Below are 19,242 nucleotides of genomic sequence, written 5' to 3'. Positions count from 1 at the left end.
GCCACGTGCCCCTGCACAGCAGCATGACGTTTGGGCCACTTTATGGCCTGAAAGAGGCAGAAAGATGAGAGCACAAGATGGTCAAGATGGTCAAGAAAAGGGAGGGAAAAAAGGGTTGAGGAGGAGAAAGAGGATATGATGCCTTAGTGGCAATCCACTTGAGAGGGTTTGGAATTTGATCCTGACCAAAAAAAATGCAGATTGCTTGTATTCTGATGCCACTAACAGACACACAAACACACAACGAGTAAAGTGACTCTACGTAAATAGCAGCGAATCCAACTAAAAAGTCTGATGAGGTGGTGAATTTGTTGAAACGATACTGGAAAAACAAGATTTACAGCACATGCTGTCACTCAAGTGCAACCCAAAGACTGAAGAGGTGACACAGTAAACCTCTCTTAGAAGAGTTGTAGCATTGCTACCATCCGTTTTCACCCCCAGCCTGTGAAAGAGAGGAGGGAAGGACGAAGGTGGAAACTGATCCCAGGAGATACCTGCAGATATCTCAGTCTTCACTCATAAACAGAAAGGCGAAAGAAACGGGATACAATCCGGGCAAACGTGGTTTTTGTTTTTCCTGCAAATACGAACACAAAATTGTTTAAAGGAAGCTCAAGCAAGGATGGATGTAACTACAACAGGGACTGCTGTGTGAATAGACCAATGCCATAAACTGTGGAAATACAGTAACCCCCGGGATTATTTGGACAGTCACATAGTACTTTTGCCTCTGTGCAGCATCACGGTACATTTTAAATCAAGTGATGTACTTGCAGACATCAACAAATGAAATAGCATTACATTAAATATTTTGGAATTACAGTCCTTTTTATACACAATCCCCCATTTTCAGAGGCTCAAAAGTAATTGGATAACTGACTGATACACAGTTTCATGATCAGGTGAGGCCTGTTTCCATGACAAATGAAGCAGATAGAAAGATCAAAGTGATGATCTTGCATTTGGTTGCTTTTTACAATAACCCTCAATATGAGGTTTAAAGAAATGGAAAATGGTTCTTATATGGCACCTTTCTACTCAAGCACTTGAGCAAGTGTTTTATACAACATGCCTCATTCACCTATTCATAAAAGCACTTTTTCCCCTACCTAAGTAGGTGATTTCTAGCTAACAAGCACACTCCAATGCACCCATTGTACCGCAAGTTGGGTTTCAGTATCTTGCTCAGGAATACTTTGGCATGCACACCTGGATTGAACCACCAACCAACCTCAGGCCGACTAATAAATGACCTTCTGAGCTACAGACACTACTAGATGTGGGTGCAAATGAAGGATAACAAGAGGCTGAAAACCCCAAATAAACCTACCTGAGAGACAGCAAAAACTTTAGGAGTGGCCAAATCAGCATCATCTGGTTAAAAAGAAGGAATGTTATAGGCATGTTATATTGTAAGTTAAAGACCCTACAGTAATACAGAGAAAACAGAGACGATCCCCACCATCAGATGAGCATGCACTTGGTGAAAGTGGGAAGGAAGAACTCCCTTTTAACAGGAAGAAACATCCAGCAGAACCAGGCTCAGGGAGGGGCGGCCATCTGCCTTGACCAGTTTCAGGTGAGGGAAGGAAGACAACATAAAGACATGCTGTGGATGACAGCATGAGATTAATGATAACTAAATGCAGACTGATGTATAAACACAGTGGTTGAAGAATGAGGTGAGCGAAGAAGAAGTACTACCTGATCTAGTCCCAACTATATGCTTTATCAAAAAGTAACGTTTTAAGCCTGATCTTAAAAGTAGACGCTGTCTCCCAAATCCAAACTGGGAGCTGGTTCCACAGAAGAGGGTCCTGAAATATTCTACTTGTAGTAGGCCTGCAGTCTTAGAGTGAAGTGCTCTAAAGGAGTGATACGGTACTATGAGGTCATTAGGATAAGATGGGGCTGATTATTCAAAACCTTGTATGCGAGGAGAAATATTTTAAATGTCATGGGTTTAACAGGGAGCCAATAAAGAGAAGCCAATATGGGAAAAATATTTTAGTAGTACTCTTGTAGAAACATTTTACATCAACTAAAGGCTTTTCCTGGAGTTTTGAGCACATCTGATAAAATTAATTAATTGCACAGATTAAAGAAAGCAGTGATAAATATTTATAAAGACATCCTGGTCAAAAAATGGGAAATCAAGGTGTGTCCTATCTGGCATTGTGGATAGACAGAATCGGGCCACATACGTGTTTATTGATGATGTGACTGCTGATGGAAGTGGAAAGATGAATTCTGAAGTGCTGCTCGGACTCATCCAAATGCTGCAAAACTGAACAGACAGCATTGCACAGGTAAAATGACTCAAAGAAAACTGCAAAAGGAACCCAAGAGATTCTCAAAACAAAGAAATTAGATATTCTTCAAAGGCCAAGTCAGTCACCTGATCTCAACCTAACACAGTAGCTTTTAGTTACTGAACTCAAAGCTAAAGGCAGAGAGACCCACAAAAAAGCAGCACCTGAAGGCTAGTTAGCATCTTCAAAGACTGCAAATGAATTTCATCACATTAAAATACTAAAACAATCCACCAAGTTAAAATTATGGTTTGCTCGTGCAATTAAAATGCCTGCAAATGCAAACTTGAGTCTGCACAATCCTGAATAATACATTTAACATTGACTGTGGCAGTACACAGATGCAAAATTTACTACAGTATATCTTTTTATAATAAGAAAATACTGCTAATTAACAAAAAATTAAGCAAGAGAGAGCTTATCTCATGCAGTGAACTTATATAAAATAAAGATTATACTGAACTATGAATAAGGATAAGTCACTTTAGTAAAGTGAAAAACATAATAAAATCCAAACCCAGTACAATAAAACACTTTCATTTTGGACATTGTAACAATTTAATACAAAAACCAAAACATATCTCTCTCATTTAAAATTTCATATACCTCTACAGTATATTTATATATGTGTGTTTCTATGAGTGAGGGAAGAAAAAGAAAGAAACAAAACTGGATACAGAGTAACCAATGAGATTTTCATCAATAACGAAGACAACACAGTCACCAACAGCATAGCATCCTCTGGAAGATGAAGCCTGGGCGTTATCTACATGAGTTTACATACATTGACATAATCTGTTATCATGAATGTGTGTATGCTACACACAGAAAAGAGAAGTTAACATCAGGGGTCAACTTTAAACTCCACATCTTAAAACTTAAATCATCTTAGAAGCACAGCCGTTCATTGTGAGACATTCTGCTAGAATGCAAAATCGCCAAAAAACAGACTCAGTCCAAGTCTAACAAACAACAGGACAGGACAAAACACTGTTAAAAAAATACACATACATGGACATTCTCACTGAATATCATACCAGTTTTGTCTCTGTTGATTCCATTTTAATCCTGAATACCCTGATTAAACCATTAGTAAAATACCAGTCAGAGAACGGTTAATGGATAGATCAAGAGTTCAAACAATATAATACTTTGGAGACATTTCAATAAAAAATAAAAAAATTAAAAAAAAGTCACACGTCTCCATTTCAAAACATTTAGAGGAAACATTTATAACAATGATAAAGAATGGCTTGAAAATTACACAATTCCTGCTTGTTAATTATTGCTGTGTGATTTTTTTATTTAATATTTCTCTTATAAAATACGTACAAAAGCCTGTAATTAAAGGGTAATCAGGGTAGCAGAAAGAAGCAAATTAAGCAAGGCAGAAACCCAATAAGCTTGAGTTGATTATGATACTGTATGCATCCATTTTACAAACATTAACACATGTATATTGTATTTATGTCTATGTATGCAACAAAAAATAGATTGTTTACATTTCAAATGGACACCTTATAGGAAAAGAAAATGTATATAAGTCATTTTAAGGTGTGTTGAAGTACATCACAAAAAAAAATGCTTGCATGTTTCACAAAAAGGGGGAAAACAAATGAATTCACAGGGGAGGCCACCTTTGTACATGGAAAACTACTTGATAAAAATCTGTGCTATGGACAGTTCAGTCATGCAGAGACATGCTGTGGATAGGAAACAGAGTGTGGTTAGCGTGCAACAGCTGAGAATTGAGAAAGAAAGGAGAAAAAAAAAAGGGAAAAAAAATTAATAAAATCACCAAAGCTGTATATCCCTGCAATTTCCCAAGAGTTTAAATCAGTGACTGGAGTGATTAGTCTACATGCCAAAGGCTAAAACAGCAAAACACACTCTTAAAAAATGCCTGAGAAAAACATGAATATATTAGAATAAAAGGCCTTTGTGTGCAAGTGTGTGCTTACTTCTGTTTTCATTTCCATTTACCAGAGTTAGGAGGGTGTTTTGTGCAGTCTATTCAAGTGTGGTTGTGGGATTGTGCGTTTTTATATTTATATATATATTTTTTATATATATATATATATATATATGAACATATATACTGTATATCACATATCTACAACATGGGTTGTTGAGCTTTGGGCAGTGCTAGCTAGAAAATTCTCTTACAATGGCGGTATATTGTTAAAATAATCTTTTAGTCAGTAGCAAATTCTTGATTTTTCTCCCATTCCCCTGCATTCAACTTTATCCCTCCATCCTTAACTGTCTTGTAGCTGTGCAGTTGAAGCCATGCAAAGAAGGGGAAGAGCAGAAAGAACAGACGAGGAGAAGAGCTAAATATAAGAAACCGTGATTTAGGCAAGACGACAGAAGTATTTCCAGGTCACTCGTTAAATGGCGTGTACATAGGAATCTCAAAGTCCTCGTTGCTGAAGTTGGCAGGCTGGTCCAACATAGACAACACATCCTGAGTCAAATAAAAGAAACAGATTTATTTAATGTGACATAGAATAGAAAAGTAAAACAACATCTAAAACTGAATGAGCTTGTGTCACTCACAGGAAAGATGTCTTGCTGGTTGCCCTGCTCTGAATTACTCTGTGAATGCTGCTGGCCTTGCCACTGGGGCCACACTGCCTCTGCTGCTCGAGGAGGGAACTGTGCCCCAGACTGAGAGCCATCTGGGACAGGAGTGCAGAAGAGATTGAGACTACAGACCAGTACAACTAAAGACAAAGAAGAAGACGAAAAAAAGAAGAAGAAAAAACCCCACACACAATATACACACAACCTACCAAAACCGTTGTTGTTGAGGCTTGCACGAGCATTCATTTGCGAGTAGTTTGTGCCGCTGGTGGCGGTGGGAGCAGCACCTGTAGGCATGGGAGCAGCACCTGTTGGCATCTGGCCAAAAGTGTTGGTAGGGCCGCCTACAAACCCTCCCATGGGAGTAAATTGTGGCGACATGGTCTTTGCCGCCTGGGGAGCCACCTGCTGGGTAGAAAAGTAACAGAGATTTCTTAATTTACTAGCCCTTAGGTAGTATGATGTGATCAATAACCAAGCAGGCATGTAAACATATTCCTTATAGTGTCTTTTTTTGTGAATATAAAATGACTAAAAATGCCATCAAACACAATCACACAATTTGGTTATACTAGTTTACCTGGTTATTAAATTGCGGTCTGGCTGCAGGTCCAGCCCCAGGCCACCCGCCTGTTGGGCCTCCATGGAGGGGGCTTGTCGTACTGGATTGGTTAACTTGCTGTGGGGCTACGTTCTGACGAGAAATCTGAGCCAAGATCTGTCCTGCTGAGGCTGAGTGGGTGGGCTGCGGTATCTGTGGATTCATATTGACTGGTCTATGGAGAAAAGTGACAAAATCAGATCAGAGCCCAACATTCTGTCATAATCTCTGTGGAGACAGGTTTCAGATGTGTAAGTGTTTTGGTGGCATTGTCTCGCCAATATTGTGATGGCAATACATTTGATGGACAATAATTCCTGACAACATCACTGCATGTCAACATTTCACTGCTTCATTTCCACTTTTTGCCAGTGTTGGATTTGGCAAACAATTTTTTTTAAAAGCTTCTAAAAGGGAAAGAAAACGTATTTGCTGAGAGTCTGCAAAGGTTAGTGGCAAACATTATAAGAAGGCGTGCTAACCACAGAGGTTGCTGTTAAGGCTCTTTTCCACTAGCACCTGCTTGGCTCGATATAATTCCAATTGATTTTTAGGATTTTTTTTCCATTAGGGGGTAGTATCCGGTACCAGGTATGATGCCATTGGATGGGGCATGAGAGTGGAACAAGAATAAAACTGGGCATTTAAAAAAACAAAAAACAAAACAACCAGCAGCGAGGGACATGGCCACACATGCTTTTTGGCTCTCTTCTTTTACCCGGAGACTGACAAAAAGCCACAGACCGAGCAGCATTTATACCATTGCCTCCATGCCGTCCATTGTTGTGTTGCGTCTCATATGAATGACATGACAGGACTTTCAGGTTCCCTTGCTATAACAACCACAATTGTAATGTGGTACTCAACTGTATTGGAAAACGACTAAAACGGAGAAGAGAAGAGTCGAGTAGGTGCAAAGGGAAAAGACGCATTAGTGACATCTTCTTGCATCTACTGCCGGTCATAAGCATTCCTTTTACTGTTTATGACACTCCCAACTCTCGGGAATACAATGAGTGATAACGGAGTTGCACTAAAGGTAATTTTGCTAATTTGATGATGGGATGAAACTAAAAATGTTAGAAAAGCTTTTAATGGTATTCCATCATCTGACTTTCTGATTGTAGTTCAGTTCGGTCTTGCTGTTGCAGGTGCTGTATTCGTGCTGACCCGCTTCTAAGGCCATATATACACACAGTACTTTGTTAGGACATGATATACAAGTTATCTTTTATGTTATGATTGATTCAATGTGATTGGAAATCTACTAAATAAGACATGACAAACATTTACAACAACAACAACAACAACAAAAAAGTATAGCAAATTTTAAAGTCAGGAGAACAGGGAGTATAGCTACTTCAGTCTGTGCTTTGAAGAGCAGATTTTGAAGGGACCTATAATCTTTGCCAGGCATCTTCTGCATCAACTTAAAGCTTTTATTACCCGATTTCCAGACACAGTGGAAGATTTACAACTTAGTAACTGGGAGTTTTTCTCCTTGCCTCCAGTTGGTAGATAATAAACATTTCTAAATTTTTACTACAGTAAGGTTCACAGCATTAACTTTACATCATCCCAAGGTGATAATAAAACCTAATTTAGTCCTATATCAACTAAACGAAGCTACAAAAGTGCTTGTTTATGGGGGAAATAGCTATGCACTTCTAAGTAACTGAAATTAAATGTCTAAGAGTAAATATATTCACAAGCAACAGCACACAAACACTGAGCAGCCCTCACAATGACTAAGGTACACATACGAACACAGAACACTTGCTACCTGTATGCATCGCTGGAACGACCAGCAGCAAAGTTGTTGTTTGGGGCGTAGATCTGGGTGGATGGAGTAGGGGTGGAGGAAGGAAGGCCTTTGGTCTGATCTTGCCCTTGGAAAAGCGAAGGGTAGAGTTCTGGTTTCTCAATGCTCTTGCTGTGGTCCGGCCCTGCTGCAGTGACTGGCTGCATCTGAAGCCAACCCAAAAAAAAGAAAAAAAGGCGTGAGTCTAGAGTTACACTAAAGAAGAGCAGGCTCAAAACATAAACTGTAAACATTCTGGTGATCAATAATGAAAATAACTGATGCCTGCAGTGCTGGGCAAGTTAAAGGTCTGGTTTGTAACAGACCAGCCTCTGTTCACAGTAGCATGAGGACAACAAAAAACATTAAGGACATTAAAACTAGCAAAAATGTCCCACACAATACAAACGGTATCAGTAAAACCAACTAAAATGTTATGACTGAACTGTTTTTCTTTTATATGTTCATATGTTGTTAATCTACACATGTTCAGTAAGTGAGGTGAACGACTGGCCCGTGCTGCAAGTCTGCAAGTCTGTAAAACTGCACACTGAGGGTGATGTAAAAACTGCTGCTGCCAACACAAAAACAGCTGCTTGTGAACGTGGACCATCTAATAAACATTTGTGTGTACCACTGTCGGTTGTGAATACTCTGTTGCCCTAGTAACCGCTACTGGCAGCTTTCCATGGCAGTTACAGTTTAACTGACGCCACTGCTTCCACCATTTGGTCAGATCTAAGAATAAGCAAATATTGACATGTTCTCGCTGCTCCCTGTGGATACTTTACTTCTAATTGCAATTGTGCATCTGCTGCGCCATTTTTCTATCCTGCAGTCAGTTTAGCTTTCACAGCTTTGGCACTAAATTGACTGAAAAGCCTAAAAGTTATGAGGGACCCAGAGTTGGAATCCAGTTTATTGCTAATAGTTGCTTTACTTTACCACCATTGGCTATCTTGCTTGTAGTTCACCTTATTTCTGATTCATAAATTGTGTTATGTTTTACCTATTGCCGTTTTCATAACCAAAGATTAAGAGGTTACATGATAACTAAATTAATTCCTTTTAGTTGTGAGTTTGAATGAAAACTGATCTAATGTATAAACAGAGGTATGAATTGCTAATGAAAAAATAAGGAAACTGCACTGTAAAGAGCAGCAAACTTCCTCATATCTCACATGTCAATTAGACAACACTCCCTGGTTTAGAAATGGCTTAGAAAAAAAAAGAAAAAGTGCAAAGCTTTTGTTTGGCGTATACAGAAAATCCAGCGCTTTTTGGGTGATTTCTGCCACTGGTGTTTTATGATGTAGCCCATCTAATAAGAATGTCCCGAGGTTTACTATCAATGCAATTCTTAATGGTTTCTGTGATCAATTATTTCCACTTGTCAGACACTGAAAATACGCACAAACTTACTGAGACATATAGAAACTACACGCCCATCACCACATGCTGATGTGCTGCTTATATAGGTGGCTAGCTGATGATGGCTGTCGTAAGTCCAAGAACAGCACAAGCAAATATAAACACTTAAAAGACTAATCGTAAATATGGGATAAATAAATATTTTCTTTATCGGAAAAATATATTAGATGTAGCAGACTAAATGCTGTGCCTCTCTTCAAACTCACTCCTACATGCTGCAGGTATCACAGCTAGAATGGCAAACTTTACAAGAAAACCTTCCAAATTTACAGATATAGCAGGTGATCTGCCTACAGACAGCTTTGACGTTTGCTTATTATTGAGTCAGTTGTGCTCTTGTTTTGAAAACCAGATGGCAGTGGATGGAAGCAGCTGCAAAACATTTTCTTATCACACCGTTGGTTAGATGAAGGAATTTGACTTTTACTTTAATGTCACGTTCCACATATAGTTTCACAGGTGAAATTGTTGATGCGGTTTTCACCAATCAACTTGTCCAGCTATGTTTTGCTGGACTATCTATGGCACTGTCCTGCTCACTGCTGTCTTTTTGCAACTAGGAGGTTAAAGCTCAAGATAAATGTAAACAAACATCCTTGTAGCTTCTCAAAAAACAACAACAACAAAGAATGCAGCACAAAACTGTGCTCAGACCTACACCATTTCATTTGAGAAGTTGATATTCTCCCACTGCCCTCAATATTTTCTCTGTAACATATCTGCACAATTCACATGAGTCATGATTAAAAAAAAATTTCTGCTGAAAATGACTAAGTGCTACAGCAGAAAGCACTGCAGTTGACTCAAGCAAGAATAGCAGGCAGTTGTAAGGAAGTTGTGATGATTCTACCAACATCCGGATGTGCTTTCCTGGAAAGCAAACAATCTACATCCTGCCACTGTTTCTATAAAAAGAAACTCAAAAGAAACAGGAAATGTGTATGCTTCAGTCAAGTGGTACAGTCGTGTTCCCTGACCTGTGGGTGGGTCATTGATCCTGGTTCATATGGACCATCTCGTCCTTCCAGGTCAGCCTGCTGTTGTTGTAGCTGTCTGAAAAAGTAGAAGAGAGGGTTTGTTATTTGAAGTTGGCCTAATATACCATAACTTCCACAAACCCATGCTCTTAACTGTTGCATTAGAAATCCCAAACACCTGCTGACAAACTAGCACTCAGCCCACCACCGTCAACCACCGTCCACCGTGGGAACACAAAAGGTGTCAGGAGAAGAATGTGAGAGTACATACAGCTAACATGCCACACCACCTATGCCAAAAGCTCACCTCTTTAAAGTATATTTAATACTCAGAATAATAAAATAAGACATGCTCCATTTTACCACTTCTATTCCATTACTACAGAAATGAAGAAAGGAAGAATCACCCAGAGTGGGAAAAACACAAAAAAAACAAAAACAGAAGAACTATAGTTTGCTAGAAACAGCAGAAGTCTCCCATGAAGAAGCAGCCCCTGTTCTCCCAAGCAGGGAGAGGATAGGGAGGTCAGGTCTGGTCTCACCTGGTGGCCATCTGGCCCGGACTGAGCACTACAGGAGGACCACTTGGGCTGCTCTGACCCAGGGAAGGGGGCATCGAAGCCCCAGGGGAGGAGATGGGAGTGAGGGGGTCCTGAGCTGAGTTTCTACTGCCCCACAATCATTGGTGGGTGCAGAGGAGAAGTATTGGGAGAGAGTGATGAGTCTGTGGTTTATTAAAAGCGGCTGTGGTAGTTGTGGATGTAAGAGGAACTGTAAGCATTCACACAGAGGAATGTCTCACAGACACGGTGAAAAACATCAATGCTTTCGTTCTTTGCTGGATCTGATTGTGTAATCATGTCTGCTTGACTCACTTGACATTGACATTGGTGCAGATGATGTACTCGATCTCCTCCGAGAACGGGTTCTGGAAAGTGAAGGAGCTGGTTCGCATCCAGATAAATTCTCTCGACTTGGTGCGAAATCGAAACATCACTGACAGAACCTGACCCTTCAGCTTAACCACCTGTGGACACACACATCCAACAAGCCAAACATTCATACTGTGGTGTTTTCATAAGCAATGAGCGGAGGATTGCATGCACACATAGAAACTGAGTGACTGGAAGATATCGGGTTACAAAGGTAATGGGACAACAGTGTCTACTGCTGAATCTGGTGTTGCAGAAAGAACATTTTCTCTTGCAGCAAATACAATCAGACAAGTGCTCTTCAGTGGAAAATGGACAGTTTATACTTGTATGGTCAGTTTCAGTTTTAGTCTGACTTTGCACCATTAACTTTGAATGTTCTGAGATCTTATCTTCCATTTTTGCTACATTGCTCTTGCAGCAATGCTTTCCCCCATTTTGAGCCTCTGTCATCCACACACAGACATGTAAATTAAAATTTATGTAGTTAAGGAAATAAATTACCAAAATGCAAATAAACTTTCAAGAGAAATCTCTCTCAAACATCATCCAGGTTAAATAACCTGTGTTTCTCATATACAACAAAAGAAAACAAGGATCCAACTATTTAAAGTTAACATCCAAGTGGTTTTGGACAGGGCTAAAAGTTCTATGAAGTTTTCTGTTGCTCAAGATCATGCTGATAGCAGTTCATTTATACTATAAGATACTTTTATTAGCCTCATTAGTGACTTTTGATTTGTACAGTTTTACGCCGGATTGCTTTCCTGATGTAAACCCAAAGGTATCTGTGTCTCCAGCTGGAATTAAACCAGCAACCTTTTGCTTGCCAAGCAAATATCTAAACCAGTATGCAACAGAACCGTAGCCATTTATTCATACCACAAATCTGAAAATAAACAACATTATCAAACCATTTGGCATTACAAAGAATTATTGTTAAGCTATTCCTCAGCCTCATGTAGACATTCATCATGTCCACTTCCATGATGAAAGTCCACGTGCAGCTTTTCTTTATGTGGTTAAAAAAGTTTTGTTTTTTTTACTTAACTACAAACTGTATTAGCGTGACTAAACACAGCTGAAAGCCTCAGACTGCAGCTCTTTTTCTTTCTCGCTAAGGAGCTGTCATCAGATCCATTGAAATTACGACACTTTTAATGGCAAGCCAAACGTGAAGTGTGTGTGTGCATGTGTGCGTGTGTGTGTGTGTGTGTGTGCGAGAGAGAGAGGGAGAGAGCAGGTGAAAGTAGGGAAAGGGAAAAAACAAGCAGTGACAACAGAATTCAGCAAATGAATGACTGACACTGCACTGAAGATGGCAACCACGTAGCAGCCACTGGTAGCTGAAGGGAAAAAAATATGTATTCCTTGACTGGTTGACAAGTGATTGCTTGTTACAGCTTGAGTGAAATTGGTTGTAAAGAGGTATACATCATTGCACGGACAACCTCCTTGCAATTATTTTGGTCACTAGCAGGCTGCAATAGCTAGACTAATAGTGGTGTGCATGGAAAACACCAAGATGTTTGCAAACACTGTGGTGGCAAAACTGTCCTCCATGCAAACTAGGGGCAACCACGACAATCTGCTAGTGACAAAGCAATTACAGCCAGGTTCTTGGTGTAACACCCTTTTTCACCCATCTAACATAATATGATTCCCAATCTCCTTCTCAAAGTCAGGAGTACAGTTTATAAATCTAACAGTGATACCCCATTGAGCTGGTATTCTGTATGAGCAGACACCCAAAGGCAAAGTGTGTTTCATATTTGAATTGGAAAATGGTGGATCAATGCAACCACAAATATATTAATAGAGTTTTTAATTCACCTGTTGAAAGCTGTCTCTTAGTAAGCCCTGGTCTTCAGGGTGGGCGAAGTCTAGGATACTCTTCCCCAATAAATCCTGCAACAAAAGAAAATGTGGTTACTCTACAGGACATGAAAACTAACTTCTGATAAAGACTTTCAGAGGAAATGCAATGCAACCCTGGCACTTTAGCCAGCTATGTTCACCTGGGGTTGATATCCGATAGCGGGCAAGCAGCGATGATCTACAAAAGTGAACATGCCCTGAATGTTGTGTCGGGAGATGAACTCCACAGGAACACTGATACTGTTCACATCTGTGTCACCAGGACAACAAGTAACCTGCAGAAGAGTCAAAAATAAAAGGCAATAAAAACCCAGACACAAAAACTTAGATAATGTCAAAGTTGCAATGAGCATGAGTAAGATTAGATTTTTTACATTTTCAGTTTCAGATCAGTTTTTGTTCTAGCAAGAACAGAACAAAACGCAGAAGTTCTTAATTATATCAGTGTTTCACAATGACTTCAACTAACTAGTGCAAAATCACCTTCAGATAACACACTAATAAAAAAATAAAATGCAGCTTTTTCCACCTCATAAATCTATCTTCCACCACTCGCACAGTTAATTTTATTTATGTTCTGATGATTTGAGGATCAAAGGTTACTGCACTTTGATATCAACGAAACATTTGCCCGTTTACTTGACCTCACAGCAAAAGACATGGGACCACAAGACATCCACTGTACCTGCAATCTCCCAATAGCAACTAGACAGTAGCGACTCCCCTGAGTATTGTCTGCTTCATCATCTGTTAATGATACTCCTGAAAGACAAAAGACAAAATATAAAGGATTAAAGTTTTTTTTTCAATCTAGCTCTGTGCTTTTAAGCATTGTAAAGAGGTCTTCTGCATATAAGTAAGCAAATATAACAGATGCTCATGTATCTAAAGACTGAGAAGGACTAGTTTTACCTGCAGGGGGCCAGGACTTGATGTATCCTGTGCAGTGCACCACTACATACTGTGGTTCCCCTTCCTTGGCTGCACCCAAACCATTTCTTAGGTTGAAGAAGTAAAGACAATGAAAATATGAATTTACAGCTGGTATATGTTAGGTATGCTTGTTCTCTGCACAGTAAGTTCAATAAGATTGTAAAAGAAGATCTTTTTGTTTTTGGTCACCTGTTTCTGTTCCTAAGAAACTGCAGTCTGTTCATTGACATTGGTTCCACTGGACACGTGCCACACCTGCAAACACAAACAGTCCAACACACCACATGAAACTGTGCATTCTGCTACACATTTCAATACAATCATAAACTATATTATTAACTGTTAATCACCTCATTCTGCAGATGAATGATCGACGAGCTCCCATACTCATCCTCGCTGATGACTGCTGACTTTCCTTCTTCACTGTTCCTGTCTTTAAGTCCAACATCCTCCCTTTTGAGGACAAAGACAACACTGAACTGTGCTCACAAAATGAAACACACATGTTCCCTCATGACTGTGAAACTGCTCCTAGAATGTGTTTATACCTGTGTTGTTATTCTCTGCAGTGGAGAGCTGCTCCTGAAGCTTGTCTTTGTCGTCTGGGTGGAGCTGATCATACAGGGAGGATCCGAGCCAGTCAGACTGTGACTGGTTGAGGACCGGGGTCAGGGAGTCAGAGACATAAACAATGCGCCCCGTCTCGCATGACACCACAAACAGGAAGCCATCAGCAGCCTCCAGAATAAGATGCTTAAGCTCCTACAGACAGACAGTGAGCAGTGAAGGTCAAAGATCAGTTGTGGAGGTATCAATCTAAAGTATTTGTAAAAATGCAGAAAAGTGTTAGAAGTGTAAACATTTCTATGGGAAGAGTATATAGAAACATTGGCTACCTGGCTATTGGCTTGGTAGAGTAGAAATCTGATGGTTTCATTTACGCATTTACAGCCAATAAGTTTAAAAGTAAGAAAACATAAGGCAAGAGAAACTGTTGAGCAGAAATCTAGTGGATGAGGTTAAACAATGTTCATACTACCACTATATACGCATTTTAAAGCCATCAGAAACTATCAAACCATGATTGGCTTGCACTTCTGTTTTACTTTTTGTTGCTTGAAAAATACTGAAAAATCTTGACTTGTGTCACATTCAGGTGAAAAATTACTGCTGCTGGATATGAGCCCTGCAACCAGAACACAGCTGCCTAACCCCTGGAGCGTTTGTCCCTCAGATAATATCAGCCATTTGTTTCACGTATATATATCTTAGTCTTTCATCTTGTCACCCCATTGTTGTATTCCAAACCTTTGATGTTTCTGTCTCTGTTTAACCTTTACATGTAAATCTTAAACCCCACTGATTGTTGTGTCTTCCTATCCCCTTGCATATCAGTATTAATGCCATGCTTTTTCAGTGGTTCAGGGTCAGATTTCTAGTCCCACTCTCCGGGTTGGTAAGCCCACCAAATTCAGAAAACTTAAATAAAACACCACACAACTCTTGAAATCATTTCTTCAACTATAATGATATCAGCAATATTTAAACATCTAGTCATCTAATTGTGCACATCCCTAGTTTCATCACTTGCATGCATTTCAGATGTGAACTTTCATATTTCTAATTCACCTTTGATGAGATGACATAATGCACTGCAAAACAGTATTGTGAGTCTGTTGGTTTGCTTGCAGCGCAGAGGTGACAAAAGTTTTACTTTTCAACCGACAGCCAATCAAATCCGATTCTACCACTGACAGCAGTGTGGAAGCTGATGCAGCATGCAACTAAGCTTTACAATGTAACAGATACATACACAACACACACAAGTTCTGCATAATATACAAGTGTACACGGCTCACTTGAACACAAGGCATATTAATAGTTGGGTTTTTGAACAATTAACAAATTAAACAAGTGTCTAAATGAACGATGGTTAAAATAAAAATGAACATAACCTTTGACATTACTAATTTAAACTTTACCGACTACCTAATAAGGAAAGTTACTGAAAGTAAAAGCTAACCAACAGCCACAACGTGAGAAAACAAGCATGTTTAAAAAGGTGTTACTTTCAGTATCCTTTACTTCTATTGATTTCAGTGTTACACAGTGTGAGGTTAACTGTGACTGTGAAACCTTTATATTAACAACTCTTACATAAGTAATACTGTCACATAGTCACAGGTATTGCCTTCCCTGAATAGTAAGGGTTTTTTAAATTTTAGCAGGCATTTCAAATCTGAACTTCCTTCCGTTTCTCATACCTGGTCGGTGAGAAATGAAGGTTTGTACGACCCATCTGCATTGGTATTGCCGCTTCCTCTAAGTGACTTCATATGAGAAACTGCCATTCGCAGGATGGTTAGTTTGTCTGGTTTCCGCGCTAGTGCACTGCAGGTGGGTACCATGTCAGATAATTCTGTGATGTAAGCAGTCATCTTATTACGCCTCCGCCTTTCAATCTCACTGTGGTTCTCCCTGGAGTGAGGAAATGAATGAGACAGAGGTGGAGAGGAGGGATCGAGATGGGGGAAACAGATGGGCGGGTGGACAACGAGTATAGTTTAGAGTTTATGTCGCAATGTAAAGATGCCAATCAGGAAGAAGAAGTGGGAGTGCAAGAAGGTGAGACGTGTAATGAACGTATCAAACAATAATGTGAAGTCAATGATCTAAAAAGAAATTTAAAAAATGAACGTGAGAAAGCAAAAGAGTTTGGTCTTTCAAGGCCAGTTTGTGTGATAAAAGAGAGCAAGTGCCGAAAGAGAAAGACCCTTCAGTTAACCTGAGAAGGGAGAGGGGGACAAAACAGACAGAAAGGATAGTTGCTGAAGAGGAAGGGGTTATTGGAGTGAAAAAAATCCTTAACTTGCACAGTGTAGCAGTTAGTGACACATAAAATAGTGGTGGGTTGAAAGGGGAAACCAGCCTCTTTGGGAAAATAAGCAAAACATTCTGAAGGCACCAAAACAGACGCAAAGCAGCAAAATATACGGGTAATTTTGTGCTGTTGAAACAATAATGCGCTGGTATCCCAGCAGGATAGGAAAGTATTTGATCACTGCATTCAATATCAATATGAATACAAGCAGGAGAGGGAGCCTTCCACAGTGGTACAGGCCATACCTGGCTAGTTTTTCCTTATCTGCAAAACTCTGATCGTCTTCCAAAAACCTGGAAATGAAACCAACCCACTAAAAAAAAAAAACAGGCCCAAAGTCACTACCGAAACGAAAGAAGTGCAAGATGACCTCTCCCCTCAAAAAAAAAAAAAAAAAACCTGAAGTGGGGAGACAGGCATAGGGGTTGCTCCTGCATCTATATTAATGTTCTGCTATATTCCCTTGCTATATGTCCATTCCTCTAAATTCATCCTCCTACCTGGCAAAGCGCTCTTTATCATTGCTGGAGCCTCCTGTGTCATCATCAAACCTGAAGAGAAAGAAGAGAACCAGATTGATTTTTACTATAATGCAGCCAGTTTAAACCCTCGATGGCCTGCTTAACTCACACAAACATACCTGCTTATCTTGTCTCCATCAACATCATCAAAGTCTGGCCTGTGAGAGAGGAGAAACAAGACAATCTGACACAGTTTCACACATTTTTTTCCCACCAGAATTTTCAACCACGACGATCAGAAACAAAAGTCAGCCAGTCAGCAAATGTGCATAGCACAATATGGATACATCAGCACAAAAATTAACAGTATCTCTCTCACACCCACACACACACTTACGCAGCTCGTCTTTTGTTGCTCCCTTTTGGTACAACAGCCCCACCACTTGTTTGGGTCCCACTGGCCCCCATACCCAGATCTGGGTCTTGTAACTCTATTAATAACACAGGGCAACACAGAGGCGCAATAAACAAGATGACAAGTGATTTCCTATTATGCCTGAAGCAATGAAAAACAAACTCAACCACCGCCAGGAGCCTGTAATCGGAGCTCAAAATAACATCAGCGTACATGTGTCTGATTTCAAGGCCACATTATAGAAAATTAACCTCATCTGCTCTTGGTTCGTGTTCGTTACGATTCGGGGCTAACCTCAAAGCTACACGTAGCATACAGATACAATCTTGTGCACAGAATTGTCTAAAAACGAAACATTTGAACAGCGTCAGCCTATTGCAACTTGACAGTTTTCTCAACTCAGATTTGGCTTTTCAGCCTAACTCTTTTAGTGGTGCAAAATATGAAAGGAGAGCCACAATAACCGTTAATGTGCGCTAGTTAGCATGTTTGTGCAATAACAAGTCTAGCCATGCTACGGAGCTAAGTTAGCCGACGCTGTCACGCTATCATTGGGAAAGTGTCAGCTTAAAGCTCCGCTCAAGAAATCCCTCATAACTGGTTAACAGCTGCAGTGTGGGGTGTGACTACAACGTCCCTGTGGCTTAAAGTTGACCTTACCTGCATTTGAAGAAGACATCTCCGCGTGGAATAACATAAACAAAAACTTCAGCTTCACCCGAAAAAAAAAAAAAAAATCCTCAACTACCCCGGCCCTCCCCCTTGCCTGTTCGCTAGGTAGCTAAATGGGTAGCTAGTATCTTGCTGATTTCCTCACTTTCTCGCCCTTTTTCCTTTTGCGTTTATGCAGGCCCTCAAACCATGACTAACACTAGTCCGGGTGACTCAGATAATTTTAATCATAAAAAAATAACAGGTTCACCTCCTCAGTGCCTGTCTCCCTGTTTTCACTCCGTTTAAACCCCCCGTCAACTTAAGATGGCGTTTTTCTCGCTAGCAGGGCTAAAGCTACCGTGTAAACGACACCAATGACGTCACTACCTCAAACCCTGCTGGCAGCAGAGGGAACTGCAGCTCCACCGCTTTCCAGACAGAGGTGCATGATGCAAATGTGACGGGGTTTTGATGCATAACCAGTTCGACTGAAACTTGTGGTTCACACTAACGCCTACAATATTTGAACTGCACGGCTGTGAATAGGAATCATCTCTCCTGCTCCTCAAGGTGGCAAATTTTACAACTCGAAGGACGTGAAATAGTCCAGAAATGCTTAGATCAAAGAATTAAACGGCGATTTAATAAATTTTGTGTTTATACCCTGCTACCTGTTTCTAAATGTTGGATTGTTTGTTTAGTGCTTCAACTTGTCCTTCTTTTTGCTTCCTTAAGGGGGGTCACCACAGAAGATGATCTGCCTCCCTCTCACCTTTTTCCAGGTATACTCTGTCTTACCAGACATCTTCATCTCCTCCATCACTACATCCACGAATCTTCTCCATAGTCTTCCTCTTTTTCTCAGCCTTTCTTAACCTGAGCAGTCCCTTTGGTACTACTGTTTTATGTGTGACACAATAATGTAAAATATGGATACATTGCTAATCAAATGAAAGTTGATTAGTTATAGTTATACATAAGCTCCAATACCCCACAATTAAAACCATCCATTGCACATAAAGTTTTATACATGCAGTGGATACAACTACTTTATTCATTAGCAAAGTCACAGTGCTCAACAATGCACAGTAAAAAATGTCTCAATTTTTTAATATTAAACTGCATAAACCCTTGAGGATGTCATTATGAGGTGACAGCGCCACCTAGTGCACGACTTTATCACCCATTTTATTATATCATTTTAGTTTGTACAGTGTTTGCACTGCAAAAACAGAACATTTCTGCAAATAATCAGAAAATGCAAGCTTTTAAATTATAGGACAAAGTTCAGGTAGTTCAGTTAGCTGATGGTGCATTTTCTTTAAATGTTTACATCTTTGGGCAAATTGGTCACAGAGCAGTGGTGGATTTCTTCGA

General features: G+C 40.0%; 1 protein-coding gene across 9 annotated transcripts; it reads right to left on the bottom strand.

The window, feature by feature from the left end:
* Nucleotides 1–2,849: 2,849 nt before the first annotated feature.
* On the bottom strand, nucleotides 2,850–18,238 carry arnt (aryl hydrocarbon receptor nuclear translocator). 9 transcript variants are annotated; one of them, XM_004541219.5, is made up of 21 exons: nucleotides 17,872–18,237; nucleotides 17,194–17,287; nucleotides 16,976–17,014; nucleotides 16,836–16,886; nucleotides 16,581–16,628; nucleotides 15,719–15,932; nucleotides 14,003–14,216; nucleotides 13,805–13,907; nucleotides 13,644–13,709; nucleotides 13,434–13,519; nucleotides 13,207–13,283; nucleotides 12,662–12,796; nucleotides 12,477–12,551; nucleotides 10,587–10,738; nucleotides 10,254–10,379; nucleotides 9,712–9,787; nucleotides 7,286–7,470; nucleotides 5,482–5,677; nucleotides 5,111–5,309; nucleotides 4,875–4,996; nucleotides 2,850–4,782 (listed from the first exon to the last, which is right to left on the bottom strand). In XM_004541219.5, exons 1-21 carry the CDS (start codon nucleotides 17,906–17,908, stop codon nucleotides 4,699–4,701), a joined length of 2,379 nt encoding a protein of 792 aa, XP_004541276.1. In that variant the 5' UTR covers nucleotides 17,909–18,237; the 3' UTR covers nucleotides 2,850–4,698. The 9 variants fall into 9 exon arrangements, with proteins under 9 accessions (XP_004541276.1, XP_004541278.1, XP_004541277.1 ...); XM_004541221.5 differs by having other exon boundaries at nucleotides 5,111–5,306; XM_004541220.5 differs by having other exon boundaries at nucleotides 10,254–10,376.
* Nucleotides 18,239–19,242: the final 1,004 nt, after the last annotated feature.

This window comes from Maylandia zebra, linkage group LG11 (genome assembly GCF_041146795.1).
Source record: "Maylandia zebra isolate NMK-2024a linkage group LG11, Mzebra_GT3a, whole genome shotgun sequence".
Classification (NCBI taxonomy): Eukaryota; Metazoa; Chordata; class Actinopteri; order Cichliformes; family Cichlidae; genus Maylandia; species Maylandia zebra.
The sequence above is the reverse complement of the archived record's forward strand: the minus strand, read 5'-3'. Positions and strand labels throughout refer to the sequence as shown.